This window comes from Rhinoderma darwinii, chromosome 2, assembly GCF_050947455.1.
Source record: "Rhinoderma darwinii isolate aRhiDar2 chromosome 2, aRhiDar2.hap1, whole genome shotgun sequence".
Lineage (NCBI taxonomy): Eukaryota > Metazoa > Chordata > Amphibia > Anura > Rhinodermatidae > Rhinoderma > Rhinoderma darwinii.
Window position 1 is genome coordinate 379,465,959 of NC_134688.1, and position 27,408 is coordinate 379,493,366.

At 40.4% G+C, this 27,408-nt stretch overlaps 2 protein-coding genes across 15 annotated transcripts in view; one reads left to right on the forward strand and one right to left on the reverse strand.

Annotated features, from left to right (window-relative positions):
- The window catches only part of CASK (calcium/calmodulin dependent serine protein kinase), a 295,974-nt gene that overhangs the window by 101,280 nt on the left and 167,286 nt on the right, over positions 1 to 27,408 (forward strand). The window lies entirely within an intron of this gene.
- GPR34 (G protein-coupled receptor 34) lies at positions 17,584 to 21,773 on the reverse strand. Its single transcript, XM_075850760.1, has 2 exons — positions 21,694 to 21,773; positions 17,584 to 19,493 (listed from the first exon to the last, which is right to left on the reverse strand). Exon 2 carries the CDS (start codon positions 19,482 to 19,484, stop codon positions 18,342 to 18,344), a length of 1,143 nt encoding a protein of 380 aa, XP_075706875.1. The 5' UTR covers positions 19,485 to 19,493; positions 21,694 to 21,773; the 3' UTR covers positions 17,584 to 18,341.

A 27,408-nucleotide genomic window follows, 5' to 3' on the forward strand; every position in this document is an offset into this window, starting at 1 on the left:
GTGTGTTCTGTACTTCTCTCTTAAACCACACCTAATATGACTTGAGTTGCAGTGTGAGTTGTTTGGATATCTTCTGCAGAAACTTGGGTTCTTCTAATGATGTCATTTTTGTAGCAATTTCTTTGTGTGTTGGCAAATAACCCTTTTTGGAGCTAGAGTTCTCTGAATGCACTGACTGGACCACAGCAGGATTTTGAAGGGTTGGAGAGTAAAAAATATATTTTCTAGCCTGAAAAGTCACCATAATGTTAATCAGAAAAAAAAATGATTAACCAAAGTGAATTTGTGACCAATTTGTCTCCTACATGTAACATTTTGGATGGATCGACAAATATAGGCCTAGATCACAAGTTCTTGGTCTCCAGTAAGTCATTGTTCACACAATGCAATTTTGAGGATGAATCTACACTTGCATATGCTTTACTGCAAGTGACAATTTGATTACCTATCTGAGGAATAAAAATATGAGATTCGTAGAGGAGAACTCCACTTGTATTCTTAAATTAAATGGAATAAGTTATCCCTCCATGCTCAGGTGTACACCACCTATTGAATTCTAGAGATAATAGGAAAGGGGAAAGGAGGAAAAGGAGCGTGGAGGGTTAATGGTCGCCTTCAATTGTATTGATACCGACTGCAATAGGGACAGAAAGATTATATTGTGCAATGTCCCCTTTTAATATTGCCACATTGTAAAGTTGTCGATGTTACAATGTATAATTGCGACTTTTGTCAAAATTAACAAAGTAGAAATTCTATTGGTTACTATCACTACTTTGATAAAAATAGAAGAGGTAGTGCTGCAAGGATGAATGGTGTATTTGAAGTTCCTTGTAAACGCACTCCGCAAGAGGTTGTATTCAAATTCTGTGAGCAACTGCGTATTGCCTAATTGCGTTTTTTGTTATATTATTTTATTATTTATAATTTTTAAAACTTTCCAATTCGTTATTAGGTCATGTTATAGTACAATATAGACTGCAGAATATGCCAATAGGCAATACGTTCGTTGGTGCGTTTTATGTACAACGCTGATTATTTTTATCACCGTTATATGTACTTTAGTCAGCAGTATGACCATTATCCTAATGAACTGCCGGCTCTTAAACCACCACGTGTTGTGTTTAGGCCGCAGTGCACACAGATAGACAGGCTCTGTTTGAATTGTAAGTGTAACTTAATAAATTCAATCGTGTGATCTGCTGGTTAGTTAGGCCAGCAGATATTCAAGATGCACGCTGTCAAAGCCACGGCAACTCCGTAGCCTGTGGCGGTATTGCCACCACGTTCGTTCGTTCCCCTTTGTTTATCTGTGCGGAGCGAACTGACAGCTCAACACCTTGTAGTGCTGTTGCCACTACCTCCGTTCGTTCTGAGTTTGCAGTGAACGAACTAATTGCGGTAAGATTAGATTTTAAATTTCTAGATTTTCTCTCACTAATCTTGCCCTCTATAGTCGATAATCTTTCCCTATTGCCAGGGTCGGTATAGTCCCGACGCGCGTTTCACTGACCGAAGTCAGCTTCTTCCGGGGGCGGGAGCATTTTGTTTCTGAGGCTATTTAAAGCCCAGAGTTTGATTGACATTCAGTATAGCCAATCAGTTACATGGTGATTCGTTAAACTGTTACTGATCTAAAGGGAACTGTAATTTTGTTCCCGTCCGTGATTACAAAACAAAATAAAATCATCTCGTGCAGGATTCTCCCCAGCAGTGTTAAATAGGTTAACAAAAACCTTTAACATTTGTTTATATGTCCAAAACATTAGGACATATTATATCCAATGATATCACTTCGCATGCTCTATGTTATTCAATAAATTTAAAAGTAATATGCTACTGGACTGTCGTTAACTTTAATTATTCTATTATTCTATTCTTGGACCTACAAAAATCTTTATTATTTATTTTTTGTTTTTTATTTTATTATGTATTATTTATTTATATAGTGTTATATTAATTTTATTTGATTTTTTTACTTGATTTTTTGAAAGATTTTTTAAGGTTTTATGTAATATTTATATGTTTTTATTGTTTTTGGTAATTGCTGACCCTTATAGGAAAAGTCCTAATTTACATTCTTTTCTAAGTAAAACCCTATGTACATACTTTGTATCGGTTAGATAAATTATCCCAAAAATTAATCTACCTTCAATAGCAAATGAATTCATGCGAGCAATATCACTGTTTCCCTATACTCTTTAAGTAGATATTCCTTGAGATCATGGCATTTGGTTGCACACAATATACCAGGATCTCCTATTATTTATGACCTCATTTCATGGACTTATTGCAAATATATAATTGACCCAAGACTGTTTTAATAACATTAATTCCAGGTTGACCATTCTGGGAGATTGGAATTATTGTGGATGGTGTAATGGGAGTGTCACTTATTTACAGAAAACAGCCAAAGTTGAAGGATTCGTTTAAACCATGTGGATTCACCGAGTTCATGTTGAAGATCCACTTACTCTCTTCTTGTAACAATAAGGAGTCCACATCTCCACCTCTAATTCCCGTAGTGAGGTGGCAAATTGCCCAGCCTGATAATTCTCTAAAATTGAGATTATGGCTGTGTTTAAAGTGTCTGGCCACTGGTGTTGGTTGGAACTGTTTATTTTGTTTTTTTGTCTCCATTTCCACTTTATCATAATTTCTTATGTTTCCAATATGTTCCCTTATTCTAGATTTCAAGTCTCTCTTGGTTTTTCCCACATAGTGTAGATTACACGTGCATCTTAGGACATATATCACCCCCTTGGTGGCACAGGTGATATGTTCCCGAATTTTGTAATAATCTCCTTTTCCATTCTTGAAACCCTGTTTTTTTATCAGGATTTGACAGGCTATACATAGGCCGCATGGATAAAACCCTGGGTATTTTTGTTCTTTCTTTTTTATACAATCCCTTGAAAAATGACTTTTTACAATATGTTGTTTTATAGTGTTACTTTTTCTATAACCTGAAGAGATTGTTGTACCGAGATGTTCTTTAAGGTCTTCGTCCAGTAGTAAAATCTGCCAGTGTTTTGCCATGATATTATACATTATTATGCAACAGCACTACAAGGTGTTGAGCTGTCAGTTCGCTCCGCACAGATAAACAAAGGGGAACGAACGAACGTGGTGGCAATACCGCCACAGGCTACGGAGTTGCCGTGGCTTTGACAGCGTGCATCTTGAATATCTGCTGGCCTAACTAACCAGCAGATCACACGATTGAATTTATTAAGTTACACTTACAATTCAAACAGAGCCTGTCTATCTGTGTGCACTGCGGCCTAAACACAACACGTGGTGGTTTAAGAGCCGGCAGTTCATTAGGATAATGGTCATACTGCTGACTAAAGTACATATAACGGTGATAAAAATAATCAGCGTTGTACATAAAACGCACCAACGAACGTATTGCCTATTGGCATATTCTGCAGTCTATATTGTACTATAACATGACCTAATAACGAATTGGAAAGTTTTAAAAATTATAAATAATAAAATAATATAACAAAAAACGCAATTAGGCAATACGCAGTTGCTCACAGAATTTGAATACAACCTCTTGCGGAGTGCGTTTACAAGGAACTTCAAATACACCATTCATCCTTGCAGCACTACCTCTTCTATTTTTATCAAAGTAGTGATAGTAACCAATAGAATTTCTACTTTGTTAATTTTGACAAAAGTCGCAATTATACATTGTAACATCGACAACTTTACAATGTGGCAATATTAAAAGGGGACATTGCACAATATAATCTTTCTGTCCCTATTGCAGTCGGTATCAATACAATTGAAGGCGACCATTAACCCTCCACGCTCCTTTTCCTCCTTTCCCCTTTCCTATTATCTCTAGAATAAAAATATGATCAGCCAAAACATTAAGGGTGAGGACACGTAGCCATATCCGCATGCGGCTGAAAAACAGTTAACGTTTGCAGGATTTTTTTGTGTAAAACTGCAGTATTGCCTGCAACATCTCTGCTGTCCATGTGGCTGCCGCTACGTGTATCCTCACCCTAAGGCCTCATGCACACGACCGTAAAAACTCCCGTTATTACGGGTCGTAATCACGACCCGTAATAATGGGCTCATAGACTTCTATTGGCGACGGGTGCCTTCCCGTTTTCTCACGGGAAGGTGCCCGTGCCGTTGAAAAAGATAGAACATGTCCTATTTCAGGCCGTAATAACGGCACGGACAGTCCATAGAAGTCTATGGAGCTCTCGTAATAACGGGTGGCTACATGTGTGCACCCGTCATTACGGCAGCGTTGCTAAGCGACGTCAGTAAATAGTCACTGTCCAGGGAGCTGAAAGAGTTAACTGATCGGCAGTAACTCTTTCAGCACCCTGGACAGTGACTACCGATCAGTATAAACCTGTAAAAAATAAAAATAAAAGACGTTCATACTTACCGACAACTTCCTGCTTCCTCCAGTCCGGTCTCCCGCCCGTTGCCTTGGTGACGCGTCCCTCTCGACATCCGGCCCGACGTCCTGGATGACGTTTCAGGCCATGTGACCGCTGCAGCCAATCACAGGTCAATCACAGGCTGCAGCGGTCACATGGACTGCCGCGTCATCCAGGGATGTCGGGCTGGATGTGAAGAGAGGGACGCGTCACCAAGACAACGGCCGGGTAAGTATGAATTTCTTTAACTTTTATTACAGAAAAGGCTGTCCCTTCTCTCTATCCTGCAGTGATAGAGAGAAGGGGCTGCCGATTAGTGCAGTGCTATTTTGCCGCCAAAAACGTGCTCGTAAATACGGGTGGAATATGTGTGACACCGGACCCATATTTACGGGCACGGGTTCGTAAATACTGGTGCAAAACGGGTGGAATACGTGTGACACCGGACCCGTGTTTACGCCAGTATTTACGGGTGGGAAAAAATACGGTCGTGTGCATGAGGCCTAAACCACTGACAGGTGAAGTGAATAACATTGATTATCTTGCTGCAATGGCACCCGTCAAGCGATGGGATATATTGGGAAGCAAGTAGATACTCCCTTCTTAAGTTTGCCATTTTTCCTGCTTCCAACACATCAAATTCAACGATCTGAGCGACTCTCACAAGGGCCAAATTGTGATGGCTAGATGACTGGGTCAGAGCATCTCCAAAACGCCAGGTCTCGTGGGGTGTTCCTGGTACTGTATGCAGTGGTTAGTAACTACCATCAGTGGTCCAAAGAAGGACAATCGGTGACAAGTTTGTGCGCCCACGGCTAATTGATGTGTGTGGGAAGCAAAGGTTCTGGTCATATCCCACAGAAGAGCAACTGTTGCACAAATTGCTGAAAAAGTTACTGCAGGCTATGAGCGAATGGAAACGGAAGAATGTGGCCTGATGTGACAAATTACTTTTCATTTTACATCATTTGGATGCCCGGGGGATGTGCATTGCTTACCTTGGGAAGCAATGGCACCAGAATACACTATGGGAACAAGGCAAACCAGCAAAGGCAGTGTGATGCTCTGTGCAGAGTTCTGCTGGGCAACCTTGGATCCTGTCATTCATGTGGATGTAAGGCCCTGTTAACATGTTTTTTTTTTTTTTCCTTCTGTTAGAGGTACATGTTGGCACTCCTGAGGTATACCTACGACGTATCCCATTATATAGAATAGATATAGCGTGATTCGCCTGAGCCCCCAGGATAGAGCGCTACTTGAAGCTCTTTGTACTGTAAGTTCCTGTTGTCCATGCCAGAGCTCCTGGCCAGAGCATTGGAATCACTCTGGGCCTCGGGAAGCTCCTTCGGTCACGGTCTATGTGTTGACAGTGATGTCAGGAGCTATAAAATGCCGGAATCCATGGCCAGAGCGCTACCTGATGCTCTTCCCTGGAGTTGGACCCCATGGAACTTTTCGAACATATACGTTTAACATAGTCTGTGTATCGGATTCCACTATTGGGCATCCATCCCAAGTATATCATGTTTAAAATCGGTAAAATCCTTTTTTATCATTTTTTTTATTTTTTGTGATGCTCAGGATACAATTAGTGTAGACTACTATATTCTTCCATCCTCAAATAAAAGGTATACTGATGCAAACCATCCCAACGGAGTCCAAAAGAATAGGATAATTGAGCCCCGTGGTCACATCTTATTGTGTACGTCGGAAGTCTTCCCGACATGCACAATAATTGTAGTTGAGAATTGCGATGTGAAGAGGGGCTTACTTTGACATACCACCTATATAGACATTGTTGCAGACCAACTACACCCTCTCATGGCAATGGTATTCCCGAATGAAGTAGAAGAGAATAGGAACTTGTGGCACCCACCATCAATTAAAATTGTCCGTTATTCTTTAGCGTTTAAAACCTGTGTAGCAGACACAAACCAAACACACATGCGACGGTCCATTCTACTTTATTTACTTTGACTATTGCAATTGCTGCGGAGCTGCTAAATTACCTGCATTAAACATAGTTTATAAAGGCGCAGCGTGCCGGTGAGCTCTCTTTGTTGTATATGTATATTTAGTTCTTCACCACTACGCTGCTCGATTTACTGATCCTACTAGTGATTTGAGCAATGATGCGCTATGTTTTTTTAAATAGAAATATGGCAATTTCGGTATTTAAAGTTACACTTTTTCCACGTTGGTACGTAACAGAAAAAAAAACGTTTTCTTGCATTGTCATAATGACCGGTTTCATATTCTGTACGTGTTGGACAATCTCTTATAAATGAACCTACACTTTAAAGGGAACCTGTCAAAAGTTTTGATAACCACAAACCACTGTAACTGCTATATAGGACCTAAAGAAACCTTTCAGAACATATCCATATAAAGCAGCAGTAATAAAGCAGAAAAATACGTTTTAACCCCTCCTGCGCTGTATCCAAATTACTCGGTGTCTGCAGGCCATTTCTTCAGCCGACACGTGGCCTGCTGTCTCTGCGGCAATCCCTCCTATCAAATGTCAATCGAGCCTAGATGGGATGTTTGCATTGAGGTTTAGCCCCCTTTGTGCAGTAGATGTATGTGTATACTTTTCTATCATATGTTGCACTAACTAACTTATTTTTAACAAAAGTGAAGATTGCTCACCAACCCCCATCTTCTAAACTCTTTCTGTGCACGAAGAAATCAGAACCGCACAACGAGGGTCCAGCGACAGTCAAGTGATAGAGTACAAAAAAATTATTATGGGGCAGATCAAATCCAACAGACAAGTTTCCTTTTATTTATTAAAAACGAGAGTGCCGGGTCTATCGTATCACGGACACGAACGGCACTCAACGGAACCCATTGCATTTAATGGGTTCTGTTGGGTTCCCGTAAGGGTGTCTGTCCGTAAGAAATAATTTCTTCCAACTTTTCTCGCCGAACTGCGTCACAGTCCTTTTGACGGAGCTTCCGAAGCAGATTTTTAAAACATTAATTTTTGCACATTGTTGAAGCTGAATTTCAGGCATGTTGTCAGATGTTTGAAGTGTCAATGAGAAAAATCGGCTTGTAAGACGGCGTATTTTTAGAAGTTTTTTTTTTTTTTTTTTTTTAATTCCGCGTAAAAATATGCAAAGTATGAACTACACTGTGATTATAATTTTGCCTCCCTTAATCTTTACTTATTATTGTAGTTTCCTTAGGCGATTGAGGGAAGGATAATCACCCTGTCCGCCCCTGGCAAAGCTAGTACTTGGCTCTACCTGCTCATATGATATTGTACCCACAAACTGCTTCACAGCAGATCTGTAAAACAAGATTGTGAGTGATCTGAAGCAGACGAGTCGCTGAATAGCTATTTGCAAAACGTCAAAAAATAAAAATTCATTTGAGAACACCTACAACCTTCGTTGGACTGTCCCTCCAGTGGGCCCAGGCTATGATGCAATACCGGGCTATAAAGGTTTACAAGAAGACAACCCAAGGATACGGTTTATACTGTATTACATTTCTTTCACCATATGGGATACATTTTCTAATCTGTTATTAATCTGATTGTACTAGAGATAAAAAGGGTGAATGGTACCAGGGCTGCACAAAACACGATCGCTGTGGATAACGGGTTTTGCTTTTTGCCCATCATGCATTTGGTGGTCGGGTGCTTTAACAGTGCAGAATGCATGGAGGTGGGTGATGGTACGGATCGCTCCTGCGGGGCAGGGGAAGTATGCAGTGATGTGTGCTCCTCCTGTGTTGGGAGGCTTTCTAGGAATGACTACTGGTAGGGGAAGGGGTGGCTACTGTGAACGTTGAGGGGGACCATTGGACACAATGTCTTACTAATGTGTAACTACTAAGGAAATGTCACTGGTTTCAGGTCACACCCAGCCCTACAGCGTAACTTTTCAGAGCTGGTTTCTAATCTTGGCAGGGATTTGTCCAGGCATACCCTTTCGAGCAGGAAGGGAGAACAAGCAGCTGTAAACAGTCCATCTAAAAATAATGTCAGTGAATTGTAGAAGTGGAATATGCTTTCATTTTTATTTGGTGCTTTGTCAGTATTTTAGCAAGTAGCTGATTGTACACTATAGCGACCACTGTATAATATGAACTACTTCCCAAATCTGTGAGGTAGGATTGGGACCAGTTTCACCCCATACTGGTGAAGTTTTATTTAATAACAATCAACCACTTGTCTGCTACTATATTACAAAACTGAGAAAAACGGTGCCGATAGAGAGCATCTTACCGATGCTACAAAAAAAAAGCTATAATTTAAGAAAAGTCATGTGCTGGATATTCAAGAACCTAAAATACTTTTTTGTTTTTGTGTAATACTCCTTTTATTGTCCATACACACAGGAAAAGGCTGTACAGTTAAATACATGTAAACAGGTCTTTTTATGGTTTTGCATCACAGTACTCCACTTTTTTTTTTTACGTTTTTTTTTTTTTGTTGTGCTTTGTTTACATGGCAGAATACATTGTACAGATCTAGCATAGTCTAGAACTAGCTGCCTCACATAGATAACAGATCTTTGGATAGAAATATGTCTCTCATATTTTGGGATTTACATGATCCAAAAGGTTGTCATTCATCATATTTACAGATCTACATAGTAGCCTTACCTGAAATAGAATGCAGAGGCTTCTAGATGTATTGCTGCTTAACCCCTTAAGGACCAGGTCATTTTTAGTTACTTCCTCCCCACCTTCTAAGAGCCTTAACTTTTATTTCTATTATTCCGTAGACATAGCTGTATGGTAGCTTGTTTTTTTTTTTGCTGGCCGAGTTGTATTCTTTAATGCCACCATTTAATGTACCATATAAAGTGCTAAAGGTTTTTATGTTTTACTAATTGTACAAAATTAAAAACAATTGTTTTGGTTGCCATATTATGAGACCCATAACTTTTATATTTTTTTATTTTTTCCTGTTGATGTCAAGCGGGATAAATGTTACATTGTAATAGTTAGAACCGTTACAGGCGGTGGCCGGGCCAAAGTTCTTTAAATGGGTTGTCTGGGGCTATAGAATAAGGGTATGTTCACACGCTTAACAAAAAATGTCTGAAAATACGGAGCTGTTTTCAAGGGAAAACAGCTCCTGGTTTTCAGATGTTTTTTTAAGCCACTCGCGTTTTTCACGGTTGTTTTTGGAGCTGTTTTTCAATGGAAAAACGGCTGAAGTGACATGCACTTTTTCGCGGCTGTTATGAAAACGGACATGAAAAAAACGTCCTGTAGGAAATCAATGGGCAGATGTTTGGAGGCGTTCTGCTTCTGATTTTTTTTCAGCCATTTGTTTGGGCGTTTACTGCCCGAAAATAAGCCGTGTGAACAGACTAAGCAGGACAGTGCTCGCCCGAGTGCTTCTGCCGCTTCATTTCAGCGATTTGATGGGGGAGTCTTAGTGCTTGGACCCTTATTGATAAACTTCGGACATGTCACTGCCATGCCACAAAAAAAAAAAAATAATTAAATATTATTTTCAACTTTTTTTGTTTTTTTTGTTTTGTTTTTGGTATGGGTTTTTGAAAACCACATCCACATGTATTGTGCTGTAAATTGCTGTAGATTTCCGGTGCAGAATCCGCAACACAAATCCGTGACCATTCTCCAACATATGAACGTACCCTTACGATCCCAATAAGTATGAGATATGAAATTAATTAGTTACTTCCCTTATGTTCAAAATAACAAACAGAAGCAAGCTGCTCACACGCAGAATTTTTCTGTCGTTTTTAAACTACATCAATAAAAGCTTCTAAAAACTATAGCATTAATAATAAAATGAAGCAACGTGCTTTTTCCAAAGGGGATTTTAGTGACTTTTTTCATTTGGTGCCATTTTGTACATGCCTTTTTTTTCTTGGCGTTTTTGTAGGCCTTTAGAGAACTCTATGGGGAAAAAATGGCTGAAAAAACGCCATACCCAGAGCATGCGGTGTTTGTGAATAAAATGCTACTGACCACAAAATTGCTTCACAAATGCCACAAACCAAAACACTTGTGTATTGTATTTGATAGTTTGCTATAGACTTTAACCCCTTAGTGACCACCAACACGGCCAAAAGTACCAATACCTGGTTTAATAACCACAGTATCACTGTGCTTGATTGGCCAGCAGACTCACCTGACTTAAACACCATAGAGAATCTATGGGGTATTGTCAAGAGGAAGATGAGACACCAGACCCAACAATACAGACAGGCTGAAGTCCGCTATCGAAGCAGCCTGGGCCTCCATAACACCTCAGCAGTGCCACAGGCTGATCGCCTCTTGCCACGCCGCATTGATGCAGTAATTCATACAAAAGGAGCCACGACCAAGTATTGAGTGCATATACTGTACATACTTTCCAGTAGGCCAACATTTCGGTATTAAAAATAATTTTTTAAATTGGGCTTATAATATTCAAATTATCCGAGAGACAAAATTTTGTGTTTTCATTACCGGTTAGCCATAATCTTCAACATTAAAAGAATAAAATGCTGGAAATAGATCACTGTGTGTAATGAATCCTTATAATAGGAGTTCCACTTTTTGAATTGAACTACTGACCTTAAAATTTTGGGAAGTGTGTGTGTATGTATGTATATGTATATGTATATGTGTGTGTGTGTGTGTGTGTGTATATATATATATATATATATATATATATATATATATAATTTTTTTTATTTAGCCCCCCTATGTGATTTGAACCAGCGATCGTTAGATTGCTGGTACAATACAATTCAATACTAATGTATTGCAAAAAATTATCATTTTTTTTACAGACTTCTGTTAAGCCCAGTCGCAGGGCTTAAGAGGCATAGAGAAAGCAGGCCCCTGGGCTGCCCATAACAATCATCTGCACCCCGCGATTGCATTGCAGGGGGACTGACTGGCTGTTGGATCTACCAGCTTAGATGCCACAGTTGCTATTGACCAACATCTAAGGGGTATAACCCCTTCCCGCACCTGGACGTAACTGTACGTCCAGGTGAGCAGTAACTTTGCGCACCTTGGCGTACAGTTACGTCCGCGCTTTAACAGTTAACCGCCGCGCGGCGCTACACCGCAGCGGCGGTTAACTGTGCAGGGTGTCAGCCCTGCTCTCCCCGTTGCCGATCAGCAGCCTGTCGCCGCTGAAATCGGCAATTAACCCCTTCGATGCGGTGGTCGATTGCGATCACCACATCGAAGAGGTTTACAGCGGATCGGCAGCCCCCCACATGTATTTGCGGGGGCTGGCGATCCTTATCACGGCAATCGGAGGTCAGATAATGACCTCCGGGTTGCCATGTACGGAAGCCTCGGAGGATCAGCCCCCGGCCGGTCCTCCGATGCTTCCTGTCAGTGTGACTGTCACGTCACAATGACAGTTAGAACACATTACACTACGTGTGTAGTGTAATGTATTCCAGCAGCGATCAGAGCTGCCAGTCTAAGTGTCCCCTAGTGGGACAAGTAAAAAAAGTAAAAAAAAGATAATAAAAATGTTTTTAAAAAGTGTAAAAATAAAAGTTAGAAGTGACATAAACAAAGAATGCTTTTTTTCCTATAATAAGTCTTTTATTATAGGAAAAAAATTAACACGTTAAAAAAAGTACACATATTTGGTATCGCCGCGTTCGTAACGACCCCAACTATAAAACTGTAATATTATTTTTCCCGCACGGTGAACACCGCAAAAAAAATAAACAAAAAACAGTGCCCGAATCACAATTTTTTGGTTACCAACCCTCCCAAAATATACAATAAAAAGTGATCAAAAAGTCGCACGTACGCCAAAATGGTACCAATACAAACTACATCCCGTCCCGCAAAAAACAAGCCCTTACATCGCTTTTTTGACTGAAAAATAAAAACGTTATGGCTCTCAGAATAGGGTGACACAAAAATGTATTTATTTTATAAATAAGTGATTTTATTGCACAAACGCTGCAAAACATAACAAAATTATATACATCTGGTATCGCTGTAATCGTATCGACCCGCAGAATAAAGTATAATGGTCATTTATAGCCCAGGGTGAAGGCCATAAAAAAACGAATAAAAAACATTGTCAGAATTGATGGTTTTTGGTCACCTTGCTTGCCAAAAAATGGAATAAAACGTGATCAAAAAAATTTCTGGTACCCCAAAATGGTACCAATGAAAACTACAGATTGTCCCGCAAAGAATAAACCCTCACACAGCTCCGGTGGAGAAAAAATAAAACCGTTCTGGCTCTCAGAATATGGCGATGCAAAATGTGCGGAGTGTTCCAAAAGCAGATAAGATTGGGCGCCATTTACCAGTGCGACACCGGCCACACATCTGCGGATTATTATTTATTTACTGCATTATTATACCCTCTTATTATACCCTGATGTACCCCGCACAGATAACATGTACCCTGATGTACCCCGCACAGATAACATGTACCCTGATGTACCCCGCACAGATTACATATGCCCCCACATTACAAACTGAAACACCAGTAAAACCCCAAACAGAACAACTACCAAGCTACATCTGCGCCCCAAAAGCCAAATGACGCTCCCTCCCTTCTGAGCCCTGCAGCGTGCCCAAACACCAGTTTACGTCAACAGATATGGCATCGCCATACCCGGGAGAACCCGGTTAATATTTTATGAGGTATTTGTCTTCAGTGGCACAAACTGGGCATAACCTATAGTGCACTAAAGTGGCATATGAGTGGAAAATTGTAATTTTCACTCCGCACCATGCGCTGCGCATTAACCCCTTCGCGCACCACAACATAGCATGTCTTAGTGTGGGGGGTGATGTATGGAGCGTCTCACGTGAAAAATAAAGAATTTAAAACGGCAAAATCGCTGTTTTTTTGGTCACCTTCGCTCTAGCTAAAAATGTAATAAAAAGTGCTCAAACAGTTGTATGTACCAAAAAATGGTACCAATAAAAACGACCGCTCGTCCCTCAATAAATAAGCCCTCATACCGCTCTATTGACTGAAAAATAAAAAAGTTGTGGCTCTTCGAACGCGGGGAGGAAAAAACTAAAAAGGAAAAGAAAAAAATGGATCAGTCCAGAAAGGGTTAATTACTTTCTAATGAAAAACCATTTATGACCACACGTGGGGTATTGCCGTACTCGGGAGAAATTGCTTTACAAATGTTGGGCAGCTTTTACCCCCTTTATCCTTTGTAAAATTTAAAAAAATGCAACATTTTAGTGGAAGAAATGTTGATATTCATTTTCATGGCCCAATTCTAATAAATCCTGCAAAAGACTTGTGGGGTCTAAATGCCCACTATACCCCTAGATAGATTCTTTAAGTGGTGTAATTTCCACTTTTGGTGGGTTTCCACTGTTTTGGCCTCTCAGGGGCTTTGCAAATGCGACATGGCACCCAAAAACCATTTCAGCTAAATTTGAGCTCCCAAAGCCAAATAGCGCTCCTTCCCTTCTAAGCCCCGCTGTGGGTCCAAACAGCACTTTATTACCACATATGGCGTATTTACGTAATCGGGAGAAATGGTTTTACAAATGTTGGGGTGCTTTTTCGCCTTTATTCCTTGTAAAAATTAAAAATGACTACCTTTTTTCAGAAAAAAAGTCGATTTTTACCTTTACAGAATAATTCCAATGAATTCAGCAAAACAACCGTGTGGTCAAAATGCTAACTTTACCCCTAGAAAAATTCCTTGATGAGTGTAGTTTCCAAAATGGGGTCACTTTCCGGGGGATTCCACTATTTTGTTCCCTCCAGTGCAATTCAAACGCGACATGGCACTGAAAACTATACCAGCAAAATCAGAATTTCAAAATCCAAATGGTGCTCCTTCCCTTCTGAGTCCTGCTGTGGGTCCAAACAGCAGTTTATTACCACATATGGGGTATTGCTATAATCAGGAGAAATTGCTTTACATATGTTGGGGTGTTTTTTCTCTTTTATTCCTTGAAAAAATTACAAATTTCTACGTTTTTTCAGAAAAAAAGTAGATTTTCACCTTCACAAACTAATTCAAATAAATTTAGCAAAAAAAACTGTGGTTTCAAAATGCTAATTATACCCCTAGATAAATTCCCTGAGGGGTGTAGTTTCCAAAATGAGGTCACTTTTGGGGGTCTTTATTGTTTTGGCCCCACAAGACCTCTTCAAACCTGACATGGTACCTAAAATATATGCTAGAAAAAAGGAGGCCCCAAAATCCACTAGGTGCTCCTTTGCTTCTGAGGCCGGTGTTTCAGTCCATGACCGCACTAGGGCCACATGTGGGGTATTTCTAAAAACTGCAGAATCTGGGCAATAAATAATAAGTTAAATTTCTCGGGTAAAACCTCCTGTGGTATAGAAATTTTTTTATTACAAATGAATTTTGTAAAAAAAAAATGAAATTTGTAACTTTCACCTCTACTTTGCTTTAATTCCTGTGAAACGCCTAAAGGGTTAATACACTTTCTGAATGCTGTTTTGAATACTTTGAGGGGTCCAGTTTTCAAAATGGGGTGATTTATGGGGACTTTCTAATATATAAGGTCCTCAAAGCCACTTCAGAACTGAACTGGTCCTTGTAAAAATCACCTTTTGAAATTTTCTTGAAAATATGAGAAATCGCTGCTAAAGTTCTAAGTCTTGTAACGTCCTAGAAAAATAAAACAATGTTCAAAAAACGATGCAAACATAAAGTAGACATATGGGTGATGTTAACTAGTGACTATTTTGTGTGGTATTACTATCTGTTTCACAAGCAGATACATTTAAATTGAGAAAAATGCTAATTTTTGCAAATTTTCTCCAAATCTTGGTGTTTTTTACAAATAAATATTGAATTTATCAACCAAATTTTTTCACTAACATAAAGTACAATATGTCACGAGAAAACAATCTCAGAATCGCTTGGATAGGTAAAAGCATTCCGGAGTTATTACCACATAAAGTGACACATGTCAGATTTGAAAAATCGGCTTCGTCCTGAAGGCCAAAACAGGCTCAGTCCTGAAGGGGTTAATTGGCAGGAACAGCATGATAGCTGTTCCTGTCCGTTATTCAGGAGTGTCCGCTGTAATACACAGCTGACACCCGCAGTGTATGGAGCGGGCTCAGCGCATGAGCCCGCTCCATACTTCACCCCTGGCACAGGACATTCTATTACGACATGGTGCACAAAGGGGTTAAAATCGACATAAGGCACTGGTGACATTTTTGCATCCTGTTTAGGCTCTGCGGAAATCACAATGCAGTGCTGTATACTTATGACTTTCGTCTGGTTTTGCCAGGGTTTCCATCCTTTTGATGAGAAAAATTGTGACGCTTGCGGCATGATTCCTCCAATCAAGTTTAACGGAATCTGCAACGAAGGCTCCAAATGAAAGCCGCCTATGCAGATGAGAACATAGCCTAAAAGACCATTTTAGATAAGAATAATGTACCTTTTTAAAACAGTGTCCGTTTGCCATTGACTTCTATTGTCCAAAAAAATAAAACCGATAAAAAGGAGCCTGCATCCTTTTTTTGTGTCTTTTGTATCCTGTTTGCGCGGTACATTTGACCCCCTGAAAAAGTGTATTTTTATCAAATGCAAGAAATGTGTGAACAGAGCCTAAAATGCTGTGTACTATTTGCTCATATCGTATTTTGTCAAGTTCACCATTTAAAACGGGATACAGAAATGAAGCGGAGGATCCAGACTAATCCTGTTTTTTCTAACAAATTCAATGGTAATTGAGCTGTCTTATATAGTTTTAAATACCTCTAAAATATTTTTTTTTTTATTTACTACGGAGAAACTTTTGGATTGATTTTTGGTAGTCTCCACCACACCCAGAGGAGAATGTGAACCAGCGAGGTCCAGGAGAACCAGACAAGCGGTTTTTCCCTTATGGGATTGTGTAAGTACGAAGTGCTGACGGTTTATCTGGCTAATTGCAAAAAAGTACTGCGCTATCAGGCGCGGGTCTCCCCTACCCCCCCCCCTTTTTTTTTTAACATTTATTTTATTTTTCTTAATTTCTCAATGGCAATAGGACTGGCATCCTGTTTTAATATTTTTCTAATCTTAAAAAAAACAAAAAACGTACCTTTTAACAGGATGGAACAATGAAAAATCTGTCACTGATTTTCCTTTACCTCCAATATTGAATGCGTGATTAAAAATTTATTTTTATTAATGGAAATCAGTGCATAATGCGTTCTGGTAGGTCAGATAATAGGGTTTCTTCAACTCTACGTTCAGTGTTTTCGTTCTGCTCCGACATAGGAGCAGATCGTAAATACCCAGACAAGCTGAATTAGTCACATGACGGACACCAACAACACCCAAACAAACTCGTTGCATTTAATGGATTTTGTTGGGTTTTCATCATCATGTTCGTTGCTTTGCCACACCAAATAGAAATGCATCCTGTTATTTTGTACGGAAACTGCGAAACAACTGACGTAGATGTGAACACCGCCTTACACCGGTAGAGCTAAGCAGTTATGGTGCAGTCACACACGGCAGATTTTGTTGCTTAAATTTCTGCAACTGAAAATTGGTTTTATTCGCCTGAATGAGACTTATTTCTGCAGCAGGTGTATGGATTTCTACAATATTCCAATGAATGGAACTGATTTTCACATAAATTTCTGCAGTAAAAGCTGCCACGCTAAGGCCGGATTCCCACGAGTGTGTTCAGTCCAGGATATACGGTCCGTATGTCGGCAGTATTTCCCGGACTGAGCTCACAGCAGGGAGCGGGTCTCTTATCGTCATAGTTATCTATGACGCTAGGACTCGCTGCGGGAAAACTGTCCTGTACTGTAATCATGTTTTCAGTACGGGACAGTAGTTCCGTGGAGAGGCAGGGACTCCTAGCATCATAGATAACGATGATGCTAGGAGCCCAGCTCCCTGCACTGTATTCGGTCTGTGAAATGCGGCCGTCCTGCGGGCCGTATATATCATGGACTGAACACGCTGGTGTGAATCCGGCCTAAGGGTGCAAAGTGGAGCTAAATGGTCCGTTCGTAATGACAACTAGTAAGATTCTGAAAGCTGTTTTGGATGAAAGAATAAAACAAAATGAAAATACAAAATCTATATAAAGTATTTGTCAAGGTTCTTAACTTTTTATGCAGATTTAAATGTGAAATGCAGATTTCATATCCGCATAGGATCTGTCAGGAACTTTGATGTCCACTCTCAAGTGAGTTGGAAACCTGAATCAGTATGGTTCAAATGCTACTTTATTAAGGCTAGAATAACACATGCCGTTTTTGTTGCTGTATTTTGTACAGTTTTTTTTTGTTGTTTTTTTTTTTCATTTGTGCCAAAGCCATCAGTGGATCCAAAGAGAAAGTAAAGCATAAAAGAATGACACTTCTCTATTTTGTATCTGCTCCTCTTTTTTGGCTCGACATTTAGTCAAACTGTGTGATTCCAACCTAAGGCCAGGAACACACACGCAGTTTTTGGCTCAGTTCTTTTTAGGCAAAGTCAGAAGTGGATCCAAAAGAAAGGAAAGCTATTAAGACCAGACTGATGCATCTCCTTTCTTTTGTTTCCACTCCTGTTTGGCTAAAAAAAATCCTAGGTATAGGTAATCAATATCAGATCGGTGGAAGTCCGACTCCCAACACCCCCGCCAATCAGCTGACTGAAAGGACCACCGTGTTCTTAACTGCAACCACTTCAGTGTTTACCAGGCACCGGACTGTACACATCGTAGCGGCTGTGCCTGGGATTGGTGCTCAGTCCTATTCACTTGAATGAGGACGGAATGGCAATCCCAGGCACAGCTGCTACAGATGTGTACAGCGCTGTGCCTGTAAACCGCAAAAAGGCTGCATCAACAAACACTGTGGCTCAGCTGATCGGTGGGGGTGCTGGGAGTCAAACTTCCACCGATCGGCTATTGATGACCTATCCGAAGGAGTGTGTGTTTGTTAACTAATTAGTTTTTGTTTTTTTCACCAGTAACTTTAATTCTAATGCCATTCTATTTTCACTTAGTCATTCTGATTCTTCTTTTATTTTGTGGAGTAGCAGTCTGGAAATATGCACTGTTAACACTTTCAGGTAGAGTATGTCCTGGATGAAGATCTGATGTATTGCTTTCACTCTTACTGCCATCTCGACTGGCTGCACAAAAAAGCCGACACACTGTTTTACGGACGCTGGTAGACAATAAGAAGTACATAGCCGGGTCCAGGCAGCTGTTACAGGCAGACAACATCAGGGTGATCTCATTGGTCTTGTGAACTTTATCTATCCAGTAACAAGAGATATGTTGCAGCTGAGTCGCTATATAAGCAATCCTGAATGTATGATAAGGCACAAAACAGATGGTAAAGATGAAGAGCACAAAGAATGACTTGTATGCCGTAGATTTGTACTTTTCCGCATTTGGTAAATAGGCTCGTTGCCTGGAGATCCTCTGAAGTTTTTTCGCTATTTTTATATAGGATAATATCAGCAAAATAAAAACAATCCAAAAGATGAGCACAACAAAGTAATTAAATACTGCTTGCCAGATTTCGTTTTTCCGGTCTGTATACTGGAAACACTCATTGGGATCTGATTGTTCTTTAATTGATTGTGTAGCAATGAGAAACATCCCGGAGAAAATTGCGGATGCCCACAGACCGCAGCAGATCTGGATGCTAAATTTCCTTTTCGACACACTGTGTCGTCGCTGAGATTTCTTCACTTTAACGTAACGGTCCATACTGAGAAGACCCAAAAGAACGATGCTTATGTACATGTTCATGTAAAACAGGTTGCCAACAACCTTGCAGAAAACTATGCCCATGTTCCACTTTTCTGAAAGGTGATATATTATCCGAAACGGGAGGCAAAAAATCAAGAGAAGATCCGCAATGGCTGCATTTAGGAGATATATTTGCACAGAGTTTCTTTTACTGTGAATGCATAAAAACACATACAATGCCAAACCATTGCCAATCAGTCCAATAATAAAAATAAAGGAGTAGAAAAACACCAGAACGTTATTAAGTAATGTTTCATCCACAGTGCACATGTGGGAATTGTCCACGGATGTGGTGTTTTGAATATGTGCTGTAAAATTTTCCATTTTGTCTTTTAAATGTACAGTCCATGTGATGAAAGAATTTTTAGTGGTATCCATTTCTTGTTCCTGCAAAGGCAATAAAATTTGTAATTTTGTGTTTTGGTCAGAGAACTTTATTAAGCTACAAAAAAAATAATTTAAAGGTGTCCTGGTTTAAGCAAATTTTACTCCTAAAATAACGCTTAAGAAAAGTCTCAGGTTTTTTTTTTTAAGCTTTTATAAATATAATTTCTGTATCTATTCCTCACCGTTTCAGGATCTGCTTAATCATCCAATAGGAGTCTAGTATTGTTTATTTTCAGGGGATAAAAATCCCAGTGCAGTTATCGGAGCTGTGTCTTGTAACAAACTGTGCACCATGTGTGTCCATCACATGGCCAGAACAGACTTTTATCCCTGGAAGTAAACAATAAAAGTTCCTATTGAGGTCCTGAAAACAGAGATTGATACAGCAAGCATATTGTACATTGTATCACTTTTCATTATACAAACTTTGACCTTTTAAATTGCTGAAACCGTAATACTCCTTTTAATCTCTAGGTGCCTCAAGTGGGCCATCTAATTTTGCAATGTACGGATTATGTGCTACCGCTTTAAAACTCAAGGGGGCATGCTAGGTATTTCTGCAGATTCACCATAAGCCGGAGCAGAGATTTTGAAGTACTTCCCATTTTCCACATATTGGATAGATGACACTTTTTAATCTTGCAGAGTGTTACTTGTTGTAAAGAATACTTTTTACCTTAAATCACAATAAAACCAAAATACTTATCAATTTGCTGGTTTTTCAAGTTTCTCATTCTGAATTCCCCTTACCATTAATTTATCATCTCGGTTCTAGGACTCTGCTTTTAAATACATGTTTAGGCATCCTGTGTTCTTTTATGTGGTATTTATGCTTTTACAAGTTCACCGCAGTGCTTCTAAAAGGTTTTGGTCGTCTCTGTGCATCTCCTTTGTTTCCGCGTTGGGTCTCCATGTAGGCCGAAGCCGGCCTGGGTTTTGATGTATAAAAACGCTTTGTGGTCCAGCCCTTCCTTTCGGCCTGCCATTCTATGTTTCTCACTCTTTAGCGATCTGGTATCGCCTATCGCAGCAATAGCAAGTTTGCTTGCCTCATACCCCTCTTGCTGATCTTTTTAGCAATCCCGATTTTCCACCTGGTTTAAGTGTAGGAGAGTTCCAATGGTGGTTAAATAAGGGCCTGCTACACATCACGGAGTTTGTCGATGGCACTGGTATTAAATCACATTAACATTTTCTTCTTGATATGATACTCCCTCTGAATCTTGTCCGTTCCAACAAATCCAACATTTTGAAACAAACCTGCTCACCACCTCTTTTTTTGGAAAGCTATTATAATAACCTGGGTGTGCCTGGTAATATATCTACCTTTTTTATATAAATAAATGTATTTCCCGGAAAGATAAACTCTCCTATATACAACGCTGGGAAGAGGATTTAAGCGACACTTTCTTTCAGAGACTGGCCACATATGGCCAAATCTATTGCTAAGGTTTCTAGCAATACGGCCCTGACGGAATCCAGTTCCAAACTCCTCATGAGAATGTATTTGACCCTTTCCCGGGTCTTCCCGTTGTTGAGGGGGTGAGGGCTCTCTATTGAACATTTAGTGGATTTGTCCCAGAGTACGCAGTTTTCACATACGCTTTTATGATTTCATACAATGACTCGCATCTCCTGAAGTAAATCCCCCTTCCCCCCCGGGAAGCATTACTGGATAAACTGTATCCCGCTGTCCCTAAACATACTCAAAAATGTAATTTCAGTTTCTGGCAGCCAGAATCACGATAGCGGGAGCATGGAAAAACCCTTTGATTAGCCTAGATCGTGTGAAACTGAAATTGTGCATGATCCATGACAATGGAAAAACTACTTCAGGATAGGGTTAAACTATTTGAGAAGATTTGGTCTCCCTGGATAATTTACTCTGCATACATGAGTAAAAAATGTTTCTCCACCTTGATTGTTTGGTGGAGGCTGACCCGACTTGCGCTCTCCCTGAGTTAGGATTTGTGATCGCAGAGGGATTGGAAACGACTACGTTTTTTAAATGCCGGGTTCAACCCACCCTATAACAAGAGTGCAAGTTAGAGGGGTGTTTAACATTATCCAAAACGTCCTAGATAAAATGTTTCATAATCCTATGAAGTTGTAATGGCTTAAGCTCATCTAATGACATATCTATTACTTTATTATAGGCATGTTTTATAGCTGCATTATGTTTTTTAGTTCTATTACTAACCTTTTTGGGTCCTTGAAGAGTCACTCTTTTGATCTTCAGATCGTCTTGTGGCGTGATGTTCCTCAGATCATATTGTGATGCCTGCTTCCTTGTTTGTTGTAACTTCTATAATGCCGTGTAAGCAGAATGTCTGAGACTTCTGATGAATAAGCCTATGCTGTTATATGACAAAAGAAATGCGTATGCAAAGTAATTTCTACAGCTTGCGGTGAAGTACATCTGCCAGCGTAATTTAACACTTGTTACATTTAGATTGGTTTCTATTCGTCTGTACACAGACAGGTACATAGGTTACGGTCCATCATAGAAATGGTAAATCGAGAATAGTGGCAAACGGTGTTAAGTGGATGGATATATATATCTCAAAGCAGGTTATGATGATGGGATCAAGGGGTGAGGGCAATATGGGGTATCTTCTATATGGATCTGTAATAAGGCACCCGTAGAAGTGTGTCCTTTACTGTACCTCTGTCTACAGTTTAATTCCAACAGAACAAACTGTGGCATGGTGTATGTTTGGAGCTTTTACATCCTCTGTCCCGCGTGCAGGAGGCTTTCTTTGTATAACAGCTCAATGTGTGGGGCAAAAAGAAATCGGTACTACTTGAGAATTAAGGTTCAAGGTAGAGGTTTGTGTGTCTGACTCCTGTATTTGTAACTCAAAACGTGCACTTTTTTCTTTTATGCCTCTATAGTATTGAGCTGTCCGTGATTTGAAATACGTGGCTTCTTTCTTCCAGAAACAACACTACACCGTGGCATGTCTGCTATTGCAGTTCAGCCCCCTTGCAGTTAATTGAGCTGAGCTGCAATACCAGACACAACCCTCGGACCTATGTGGAGCTGATTTTGGAAGAAAGCAGCCAAGTATTTATAATCCTGTACAGCCCCTTTAAGTTGACTATAGACTTAAGAATATTGTATTCTAAACGAGCCAATGTGTTTCTTTCGCCCTATGGCTTTCCCACGTGCTTTTCATTAAAAAGGTTACTCACAGGTACTGAAGTCATGAGCAAGTTCATTACTAGGCGTGAAGCCTCTGGACAACTTTAATTGACCCACTCAGCCTCTTAAATGGGTTGTCCGTTTTGGATAATGTCCACTTATCAGAATAAGCAGGTCTCAAAATGTCCCCCTTCTGTGACCCCCAACGATTAGCTTTTTTCTGGGGAAACATGGCCGTTCGGATCTACTGCATTTGCAGTGTCTGTTCGACGTATTCTCCGGGAAAGCTCCCAGCCTAAACACCAAACCTATACATAGGCCGCCACTCAGATGGCAAGTGTCACATTTTCTTGCTTTATTTTTTCTTTCCTACAATAGAAGCCTGTGGGCAACTTATTACTATATAGAGGTATACGTAGAACACCGACGTATACTACAATCACAGTGTGAATAGACCCTTAGTGTTCAATTTCCCTTCAGCTCCACTGCAGGGTAAATGAAGTATTACCTGGTGCCCTTTCAAACCAATGTTCTGTCTGTACATTACATGTCCTCCAGAGCAAGAGACGTGCGTTGTATCCTGAACATAAGATCCCCTCCCCCCTCTAACAAAAAAGGTTTTCTAAACTGGACACATTTCAATGTATTCAAAATGACAGCAATCCCCAGACTAAAGGGGGTTTTACACTGGGCGATTATCGTGCAGACGAGCGTTCATATAACACTCGTTGCCGATAATTACCCCTGTAAACAGAGCAGCGATTAGCAGATGAACTAGCAAACTCTCGTTCATCTGCGGATCGTATCGCTTTAAAAAAGTTGAATATTATCGCTGTCGGCAGCACGTCGTTCCCATCCATAGCTCTGTGTGACAGGAGCAAGTGAGCGCCAATCAACGATGTCTCGGCCGGTGTAAAAGGGCCTTCACTGCAATGTTTGTACATGTACACAATTTGTAGGCATTCAGGAAAGCCTACAAATCTGGGTCCAACTCTGCGGAACGTATGCAACAGAATTCCGTATGGAAATTTCGCAGCATTTACAGTTGCAGCAAATCTGAGGCCCAGACTGCGAAAATCGGACAACAGTCTTGCAGGAAGTGTTCTGCCGTGCAACTTTAAAATTTTGCAGCACTTCAATTTATGTTGTGTATTCGATGTGGAGATGCTGCGTGTCTGGCTCCTAAACTTCAATGGGGAGCATCAATTCTGCATGAAAAATCGCAAGTTGCGGTTTGTACAGCGATTCGACAGTGAACTGCAGAAAATCCGCAGTTGAACATTACGTTTGCTATAATCAATGCATCACACTAAATCTGCAGTTAAAACGGCTGTGTAAAATCTGTAGCGTTTCTTTTAGCGACATGCGCAGCAAAAACGCTATGCATGTTTGTTTTTTTCTCAAGATACTGCTGCAAAAAAAATCTGCATCATATCCTGCCTGTGAGAACATACCCTAAGAGTTGGTCCACACGTAACGGATTTTCTGCAGAAAATTCCTGCAGTAAATTTCGCATCAACTAGCAGACAATCCACTGCGGAAAATTCTCACAATTTCATGCGTTTTTTTTAGTGCGGAAAATAGTGCGGATTTTTGGTGCAGTTTTTTTTTTTCAAGGGCTGTGTGATTGTGATATTTCCTCTTCCTGTGAGGTCATTTCCACCCCCTGTAAGAAATTCAGCGCCATTTCTGCAGAGAATTACGCAGTACATCAGAAAAACTCAGGAAATCAGTCCACTTTCTGCAGCAATAATTGCTGCGGAAATAAAATTACGCCGCGCAGGTGAATTTCTGGACTGTACTCTTACGCAGCGTGTGGATGACATTTGCTCAATTACACCCACTTTGCCTCTACTGTATTCCGCTGTGTATTTTCTCTGCACAATTCCAGACAAAAATTATGCAGCGATTCTGTTACGTGTGGACAATCTACTCCTTTCAGCCCTTCCCTGTAGGGGAGTTGAGTGAAGCCCCTTTTGAAATCCATTGTAAAAAAAACAAACTAAAATAAAAAAACATTGCTGATCCACGTTTGGTGATTCAGGAGGCCTTGGGACATTACATTCGTCTTGGTTTTCCCTATCAAAACAGCAGCAGACAGACGATTTTACAAAAGCGGATTTGTTTCTACTAAATTTCACAGGAAAATTGTGAGAGATTTTGCACCTTTGCTATTCTGCTTTTTTTTTTTTATTTTTTTTTTTTAAATCAAACCCCTTCCTCCTATAAAAGTAGCTATTTCAATGATCTGCATTAAGCTGGCCACACATTATTGATTTGGGTTCGGTGGCTTCTGAGCAACCTGTCGTCCATCGTTTAGCTTTTGTGAAGGTTGTCCTTCCATAAGTTATAACGATAGACCGCCAATCAATATATGGCCTGGTCTGGCCTTCGATTGGGTTGCAGAGCTGCCGCTTGGATGACTTTCCAAGAACTACACACAACAACGTCCTAAGAAGTCCAACACGGCAGATCAACTATTCCAGTCTTCCGTCCATGTCTGGCCAACTTTAGGGAACGGAAGGTAACCCGTTGGGCTGTGTTTGCCCAGTTTACACTTCTCCTCAATTGTGCATCCGTTGTGACAGACCAGTGTGTATGGCGTCGGTTGATTATGAGAACCTGACAGCAGTGCCTTCCATTCGGTTTCCTATAATGGTTGGAATTCACATTTTTCACAATAAGCTTGTACATTCATCTGTAGCAGAGTTGTGCATTCATTCAAGTCCATGCTCTGTGACCTGTTGTTATATGTGGGGAAACACATTTGCAGAAGTGGTTGGACAGATTGTGAAATACGAAGTTCCTTGTTTTGTGAGCGTTTTTTTGTTTTTCTTTTTGTTTTTATGATGGGTCTATAGCTTATTTCCTAATGATAACGCAGCTGTAGGAAAAATGCTGTGCACTCTTAATTTCTGTTAACCTGTTTGTTCTACCCCATACATATTTATGAATGCGCCTCTAAAGCTACTATTGTGGTAGATAATATCTAAGCTGTGGTGTAGCTGAGCACTTATACTTGATTTTGTCTTTGACCCAAAAAAATAAAAGGCAATCTAAAGATCACAAGTCCATTCAGACGCACCAACTGCCGGAAAAATGCATTCGGTTTTCAAATGTGGTTTTTCTATGTGGCTCTAACTGCACCTCAACAGCAACATCTGAATGGACCCTTACAAATCTCCCCTAGAGCTCATACAGAGATAGCGAGCAAGTTTTATCTATCTTTGGGAAGTGTTTCACTACAGGACAACCTGTAACCATTGCTGAGTGTATATTCAGACGGCAGAAATTTCTGCAACTGTCCCATTCACCTGAATGCTTCAAAAACTACCACATCAGAGATTTACAGGTCCTTCTCAATGAATTAGATCATCAAAAAGTACATTTCAGTAATTCAATTCAAAAAGTGAAACTCCTATATTATATAGATTCATTACACACAGCGTGATCTATTTCCAGCATTTTTTTCTTTTAATGGTGATGATTATGGCTAACCGTTAATGAAAACCCAAAATGTTGTGTCTCAAAATTAGAATATTATATAAGCCCAATTTCAAAAATGATTTTTAAAGCCGAAATGTTGGCCTACTGAAGAGTACGTACAGTATATGCCCTCAATACTTGGTTGGGCTACTTTTGCATGAATTACTGCATCAATGTGGCGTGGCAAGAGGCGATCAGCCTGTGGCACTGCTGATGTGTTATGGAAGCCCAGGTTGCTTTGATACTAGGCCTTCAGCTCTTCTGCATTGTTGGGTCTGGGGTCTCATCTTCCTCTTGACAATACCCCATAGATTCTATATGGTTAAGTCAGGTGAGTCTGCTGGCCAATCAAGCACAGTGATACTGTGATTATTGAACCAGGTATTGGTAATTTTGGCAGTGTGGGCAGGTGCCAAGTCCTGCTAGAAAATGAAATCCGCATCTCCATAAAGCTTGTCAGCAGAGGGAAGCATGAAGTGCTCTAAAATTTCCTGCTAGACGTCTGTGTTGACTCTGGACTTGATATAACACAGTGGAACAACACCAGCAGATGACCTGTCTACCCAAATCATCACTGACTGTGGAAACTTCACACTGGACCACAAGACGCTTGGATTTATGCCTCTCCACTCAAATCCAGACTCTGGGACCTGGATTTCCAAATGAAATGCCAAATTTACTTTCATCTGAAAACAGGACTTTGGACCACTGAGCAACAGACCTGTCCTTTTTTCTCCTTAGCCCAGGTAAGACACTTCAAACGTGGTCTCTGGGTCATGAGTGGCTTGACACAAGGAATTCGACAGTTGTAACCCTTGTCCTGGATACCTCTGTGGGTGTTGGTTCTTGAAGCACTGACTCCAGCCGCAGTCCACTCCTTGTGAATCTCCCACAGATTCTTGAATGGCCTTTTCTTGACAATCCTTTCAAGGCTGTGGTTATCCCTGTTGCTTTTGTACCTTTTTTTTTCTACCACACTTTTTCCTTCCGCTCAAGTTTCCATTAATATACTTGTATACAGCACTCTGTGAACAGGCAGCTTCTTTAACAATGTCCTTTTGTGGCAATGACTGTCTTCTGGACAACTGTCAAGTCAGCAGTCTTCTCCATGATTGTGTGGCTTACTGAACTGTTGGACCATTTAACCACTTCCCGACATTTGACATATCCATACGCCATAGTCGGGTAGGGGAAGTATGGAACGGCTCACGGAGTGAACCCGCTCCATACGATGCGGGTGTCGGCTGTATGTTACAGCCGACACTTTAGACTAGCGAGCGGGAT